Source organism: Borostomias antarcticus, assembly GCF_949987555.1.
Source record: "Borostomias antarcticus genome assembly, chromosome: 1".
Lineage (NCBI taxonomy): Eukaryota > Metazoa > Chordata > Actinopteri > Stomiiformes > Stomiidae > Borostomias > Borostomias antarcticus.
Window position 1 is genome coordinate 32,907,548 of NC_140234.1, and position 7,109 is coordinate 32,914,656.

The 7,109-nt window shown below is 41.5% G+C and overlaps 1 protein-coding gene across 1 annotated transcript; it reads left to right on the forward strand.

Annotated features, from left to right (window-relative positions):
* Positions 1 to 871: 871 nt before the first annotated feature.
* hmgb1b (high mobility group box 1b) lies at positions 872 to 6,453 on the forward strand. Its single transcript, XM_084443172.1, has 5 exons — positions 872 to 960; positions 2,149 to 2,302; positions 3,872 to 4,017; positions 4,119 to 4,293; positions 5,916 to 6,453. Exons 2-5 carry the CDS (start codon positions 2,156 to 2,158, stop codon positions 6,030 to 6,032), a joined length of 585 nt encoding a protein of 194 aa, XP_084299298.1. The 5' UTR covers positions 872 to 960; positions 2,149 to 2,155; the 3' UTR covers positions 6,033 to 6,453.
* Positions 6,454 to 7,109: the final 656 nt, after the last annotated feature.

The window sequence follows — 7,109 nt, forward strand, 5'->3', positions numbered from 1 at the left end:
GAGTGACGTGACCCCTCAAATAAACTCCCTTAAATTAGGGTCGGCAAAGGTAGTGTTTTGTGTTGGTGTTCTGCTTTTATCTTTATGTCTTTATGAAAACTCAATAAAAACGTAAAGGAGTAGCCTAGTTTGGTATAGCATTATACGCAAATGTTCTTTACGTAAGGTCCATATAAGACATTTGACGAATTGTGCACACGAAATTCCATAGAAATCCACTGTGTACATAAGCACTAGGCTATATCTCAAGAATGCACAGTCGTCCACACACGTAATGGATCTTTGCATATGATCATAAATAACCTTACAGGATTCATACCAAACTACTCCTGAGAATAAAGGAATGGAAACTGGCTTCCCAGACAGAAGCATCTTCAACATTTTCGTTAGGCTAGCTGTTATGAGATTTTAAGAGTCTATCATGCTGGCTGGAAGGGAACCCCGTATCATTCAGGGGAGGGGGGGTAGGTCCCTGGAATAAAGCAGGTTCCGCTGTGAAAGCGACCTACAACATCGTTATAGCATACCGTGGATGCATTATTAAACTAGCCTAAACATTAATTGCTAAATGCAAAAACGCGTAGCCTATATATCTTATTACTCATTTAATTATTTCATTCATCCATCACGGCGCATAAGCGAATAATACCTAGAGTGACAATTTAGGCTGTTTATTAGGCCTACATGTTTTTATTCCATCCGACTTTTCTTCTAAATGTGTGCAAAAAGGATGCATCTTGAAAGACCAATCGTTCGACATTCCTCGTGATGACTTAGAATTCCTGTGGCCAATGAAATAGGATGAAGGTTTGGGGGCAGCCAATGGGAACCACCATGTCCCAGGACGATGAGCCCGCACATTTCTCTGAGTGAAAAGAGCGCGCATTGATTGAGGTTATCGGTGTTCCATTGTCTGAGACGTAGCGCCAGACAGTTAGCTAACTAGCTAGGTATCTGAGGGTGAGTATTTACACCAAAATATCTGCACATTCTGAGTACTACTCTAATAGTGCAAATTTAATGTATTATATTTTGCGTTTTCAGAAACGAATATAAATTCCCTCTGTTTTGTTCCGATTGTCCATTATTGGGTCAGCTAACCCTAACGTTAGTAACTGGCATAGATAGCGCAGACCTAGCTAGCTATGGGCCCCGCTATAGCTAACAAAGAGTAGCTAGCTAGCTATGCGCAAACAGCCGTGCATGTTGCAATGCATTTTTCTCGTTACCGAGGAAGCTGGGAGGGACGGACTAACGTTGGCCTCTAAGGATGTTTGCTAACGTTAGCTGGTAGCGTTGGCTAGCGAATGTTTCCCCTGCATTTATTTCCTAAACAGACAGTGGAGCACCAGTCACATATATAAATCTGAGCTCAGAATTGGCTAATTTGCTGGCTAACTGGCTAGACATAGCTAGCTTGGTCCACCGAGGGTCACGGCGAAGCATCTCCCCGTCTGCAGCAGAACATCGCCAATCTGCTCAATAACAATTTAGTCAATGGCCAGTGTTATGACTGGCTAGCTAACGTTACATCACGGAACCACCTCGAATCTGCGCAATCACAGTCGAAGCAAATTACGTTAGGTTGGCATCTGGCAGCTGCACGGCTAACGTTGGACTGCACATACAGCTAGCTAATCTCAGCGGAGACAAAGCAGGGGATTCATTATGTGCATCTTGTTGCAGCTAACTAGCTAGCCTCCCATGCTATCAGACGTTAGCCAGCATTGTTGTCCTAGCCTAGCTTGAACGCTAAGCGTAGCTAATGCCCGGGCTTCATTGGAATCTCAAATGGGAACTGTTAGTACGCGCTCACACGCCCCCCGATAAAATTGAACTTGCAGCCAGCTGCTTAACGTTAGCTACCTACTACTTGATGAATGGACTAATCATCCAACGTTTCTAGAATAGCTAGCGTGCTGCCATTATCAATGCCAGCGAACGAATCCAGAATTGATTGACAATTATATCGTTATAGTAAATGGTCCTGAGCTAGAGCTACCCAATCCAAACCTTGGACAAGTATAATATTAACAGTAACTGTGACAAACCTGCTAACTACGTTATTAGGTTCACTTAATTATCTTGCTCTCTTTCTTTTTTTCCTTTTTTTTTTTTTTACATTCTGCAATGCCTTTCAACACAAAGGGCCAACATGGTGAAGGATCCAAGAAAACCGAGGGGCAAGATGTCCTCCTATGCCTATTTTGTGCAAACCTGCCGAGAGGAGCACAAGAAGAAACATCCAGAAGCCAGCGTCAACTTCGCTGAGTTCTCCAAGAAGTGCTCTGAGAGATGGAGGGTAGGCACATAGGCCTCAGTTTCATAATTTGCTGATGTCTCCAAAATCCCATGTTCTGTTCAGACTACTCCAGGATAGATTCTATGTGGGGATGTTAACGGTTAGCCGATAATAAAAATATGAGCTGTCAATCCTATCGGTTAAATGGTTCATTTCAAATTAACAATGCTGCCGATTTGAATTGGCTATGGCGCAGTACACTATCCCCATTGAACATAAATCCTTGAATGTTGCAAAGTCAGCTGGGCACAGTTCTGATCCAGGCATTAGGAATGGGTAGCCTAAGATGAGATATACTTTAATAATCCCCGTGGGGGAAATTTGGGGTTTCAGCAGTGGAAAAAATACAGTAGCAGTTTCACAATCACGGAAAATCTCCCGACATGACACAAATTGGATATGAAGACAACATGTTTAAGATACCGATAACCTGGCTATTAATTCTCGATTACTAGTGGTCCAAACCATGGACAATGCCAGAAAGAGGGATGGGCTGCATTTGAAACAAGATATCAAACACATTTGGAGAGGATTTTAATTGATATTTGTATCCTCAATTTTTAGCATTTTGGAACTGGTGATTTACCTTTGGCTCTGGCTAAAATCTCTTTGGGGGGCGCCAACAAATCCTCTATGCAGGAAAGCCCCTGTGTCTATATATATATATACAGTTTGCCTAGACGTTGGATACATGCATACATAAAATATGTTTAGGCATATTTATAATAATACTCAAACATAAGTCTGTTCAGTAAGTCTGGTCTTGACTGCTGTAGTGGTGACTTTTTGAGTTGTTGATTCCTGTTCATTCGTCAGATACAACCTTGGTGGCTAGCAAGCTGACAATTTTAGCTTTCATTTGATATAGCCTAATTAAATTTATTAAATTCAAACTTTATTTCAGACACTTCATTTCATTTCAAACCTTTATTTCAACTCGTTAGACACAGGTTTCCCTCATTTGCGGTGTCGACGAGCTAACACAATCATACACAACCATAAACAATAACACAGCCCACAATGAGGTATATAGTACAATAAAATGCATACAATAAAATACATACAAACAATTATAAAAATAAGATAAAATAAAAATAAGACCTAGACTAAGTGGAAATGAGTTCAGTTCAATACAAATTCAGTATAAACATGAGAGCCCGTGGCTCCACATTCTAGAAGTGAACCTGACAGCTGTGTCTAGGGTTGATTATTACAGAAATAATGTCATTTTCTGATTTAGAGACTACACATACATTTATACATCAGATTTCGTAGAACAGTGGGGCAGGTGGAAGGAAGACACTTGCAGTTTCTTAAAAAAAAACACCTTTTATTGTATTAAAATATGACAGCTAATTACATTTTCTGCCTTTCTGCACTTTGAGCATTATATTTTAATTTGGCTATCGTCTTGTGTTTTCAGGTTTTAGGCTTATCGGTCAGAAGAATTTTGATTTTTTTCATAATTTGCGTCCCTACTATATCCCTCTATGGTAACACCATGGGAAGCTCAGCTGTTACCTTACCTATTATAATGTACATGCATTTGTGTTTTGTATTTTTCTCTAGACCATGACTGCTAAAGAGAAAGGCAAGTTTGAGGATATGGCAAAGCTGGACAAGGTGCGTTATGAGAGGGAAATGAAAAACTACGACCCACCCAAAGGCCAGAAGAAGAAGCGATTTAAGGATCCCAATGCACCCAAAAGACCGCCGTATGTATTAGCTACACACTACCTGATAATAGCAATCAAATAGACGGGCCTCAGGGGACTATATTACATGAATGGCGTTATGATTTCTTTTTGCTCTCTAGGTCTGCGTTCTTCATTTTCTGTGCAGACTTCCGTCCCAAGGTGAAGACCGACAGTCCAGGGCTGTCCATCGGAGACACCGCAAAGAAGTTGGGAGAGATGTGGAACAGGTCATCCGCTGAGGAAAAGCAACCATATGAGAAGAAGGCAGCCAAACTGAAGGAGAAATATGACAAGGTGAACAGGTGTACTATTGGACTTTGACATATTGAATTCGGGTGATGAATTAAGGCAAGGCAAGTTTATTTGTATAGCACATTTTCAATCCAACCCTTAATGCTTGTTCCCAAGCAGGGAGGCATCGGGTATCATTTTTTTATAGTCTTTGGTGTGACTCGGCTGGGGATCGAACTCACGACCTCCCAGTCTCAGGGCAGACAAACCCCTCATTCAAAGATGAAGGTACTGTCTGAAAAAGTGATATGGTCAGACGAGTCATCCTTCACCATACTCACAACAAGTGGATGAGTGCATGTGTGGCCTATACCAAGAGAACGGTACAGGCCTGAGTGCTTGACCTGAGGGGATCCGGTAGCTCTGTTATACTGTGGGGGGCATTTTTCTGGCATGGTTTGGGTCCACTTGTCCCTGTAGAGGGCAGGGTCACTGCAAATCAATACAAAGTTGATGTTAAAGCGATCACCTTTACTCAATCCTGATGAAAGTGGTCTCTTCCAGGCCCATGACAGTGTCCCCTTCTACAGGGCGCGATGGGTCACTGAATGGTTTGATGAGAAAATGTGGATCGTTTGCTATGGCCTTCGTGGTCACCAGATCTCAACCCAATCGAACACTGATGGGAGATTTTGGACCGATGTATTCGACAGCACTCCCCACCACCATCATAGCACCACATTAGGGAATATCATTTGAAAGTATGGTTTGCCATCCCTCCAGTAGTCCCCGAGACTTAGAACCTATGCAAAGGTGCAATGAAGCTGTTCTGGAGGCTTGTGGTGGCCCAACACCTTACTAAGAAAGACACCGCACACTCAGGTCTAGATGCGAACAAACAATTTAAAAGGACAACGTTTCGGCCGTAGCCTTCATCACAGTCTTGACTCTCAAGACTGTGATGAAGGCTACGGCCGAAATGTTGTCATTTTAAATCGTTTGTTCGCATCTAGACCTGAGTGTGCGGTGTCTTTCTTTTCAATTTTGTTCCCCGTCTCCAGCACCTCTCCTAGCTTCCCAGGTGTGCGTTTTCTCCATTTTTTCTCCAACACCTTACTAAAACACTTAATTTGTCAGCTATTTGTATACACACACATGCAGTTGTGTGTCACCTGCTTGCTCATTGACACAAATAGCCTGCTCCTCCAAACAGTGAATAATGTGTAATATATAATTTATATATTACACATTTCACTGTTTTGAGGAGCATGTAGACATGGTCAAGTGGCTGAGTTGTTCGGCCAAACATTACAATGGGCAAGGCGTGTGATTTATGCGAAACGGCTGACGCCTCCTGGGATTTTCACACAGTTTAGAGGATGGTGTGATAAACAGACACCCAGTGAGTGCCAGTTCTGTGGGGGAAAATACCTTGTTAATGAGCGGTCAGAGGAAAACGGCCAGGCTTGTTCAGGTTAACACAAAGGCCTCAAATGCCGTTTACAACAGTGGTGTACAGAAGGGCACCTTGTTGAACCCATGTCACAAAGAACTCCAGCTGTTCTGGAGGAAAAGGGGGTCCTACCTGGTATAGGTGTACCTAAAGTGGCCACCGAGTATCAGAAGGCTCCATGTTTACACAAAGGACATGAAACTCGCTCTAAAGATTGCCTCTTTCTCCACAGGATATGATAGCCTACCGTACAAAGGGTACTAAACTGGACTCTGGGCCAGCTGCTGCAGCAGAAGATGACGAGGATGATGATGATGAGGATGACGATGATGATGATGATGACGAGTAGATCGGCGTATTAAGAGCCTGGATTCTTGTTCATGCCATTTATCCTTATACACTACACATCATCTTGAAACAAAACCAGATTCGACATGAAACATGTTAGGCAGTTTATATTTAATGTTTTTAAGATGTACAGTGTTATCCTCCCTTTTCTTGTAAAATTAACACTACATATCTTAAGAGTTTAGTGGTAGATCCCTTCCCCTGTCCTGTATCAATCTAGGAGGATTATAAAGTAGTATGAGAGTAGTTATGTAGGCGTGCAACTCAGAAATCAGATTTTTGGGTTTATAGTGTATTCTGTATTTGTTTTGAAAAATATTTTTTCATGTATTGTCATGTCTCTTTATTGTTCTTTGAATACCACTCTAATAACAGATGCAGCTGTCGACATTCAATTGAATGTTGTCAATAAAGGCCTTTTTTTAAATACATGCTGCCTCGTTCTTCAACTTATTACAAAAAGAATGTGGTTGAGACTCAGGAACACATGTATTAAAATAAATAAATGTTCTGTATGAAAATGTATGCAGATAAATTGACAAAGTGAAGGAGTCATGAACATCGAGCTTGATGTTAAAGAAATCGATTGTATGCAAAGCCAGTAGCCATCTTGTATACATAAAGAGTAATTAATGGGACCTGTGATGGATGGTGAAATGGTGACCAGTATGACCGCTAACTCTCATTGGACTCCTGAACGGTTCTACTGATAGGACTGGACACTCAGGGTTTACTGTGAAGTTCTCACGTGCAAATGACAGGCCCACTTGAGTGCCATGGTGAGGTGTTGTGCAGTATTTTTTATATACAAGAGAATAATTAATGCATATTCTGTAAGTAGTCCAAATAGTAAGCCGGTCGTGTCCAGTAGGTGGTGCCATGACACACAAACATGAATTGGTCAAAAAGATCTCAAGGTGGTTTATTTGTCTTGTACATAATAGGCATACCATGTTCAATGAAATGCTTGTTTGAGAGCCGCTCAAAAACAAGCAAAAAAAAAAGAAGCTAAAACAAACAACAAAAAATACTGAATATAAAATACAAAATTGTGCATTAAAGTTCCTTCAGGAGCCTC

Coding starts and splice junctions, on each gene's coding strand:
- hmgb1b (XM_084443172.1), top strand. CDS start 2,156: ATGGTGAAGGATCCAAGAAAACCGAGGGGCAAGATGTCCTCCTATGCC. Junction 2,303..3,871: donor AGTGCTCTGAGAGATGGAGG/GTAGGCACATAG, acceptor ATTTTTCTCTAG/ACCATGACTGCTAAAGAGAA. Junction 4,018..4,118: donor AATGCACCCAAAAGACCGCC/GTATGTATTAGC, acceptor TTTGCTCTCTAG/GTCTGCGTTCTTCATTTTCT.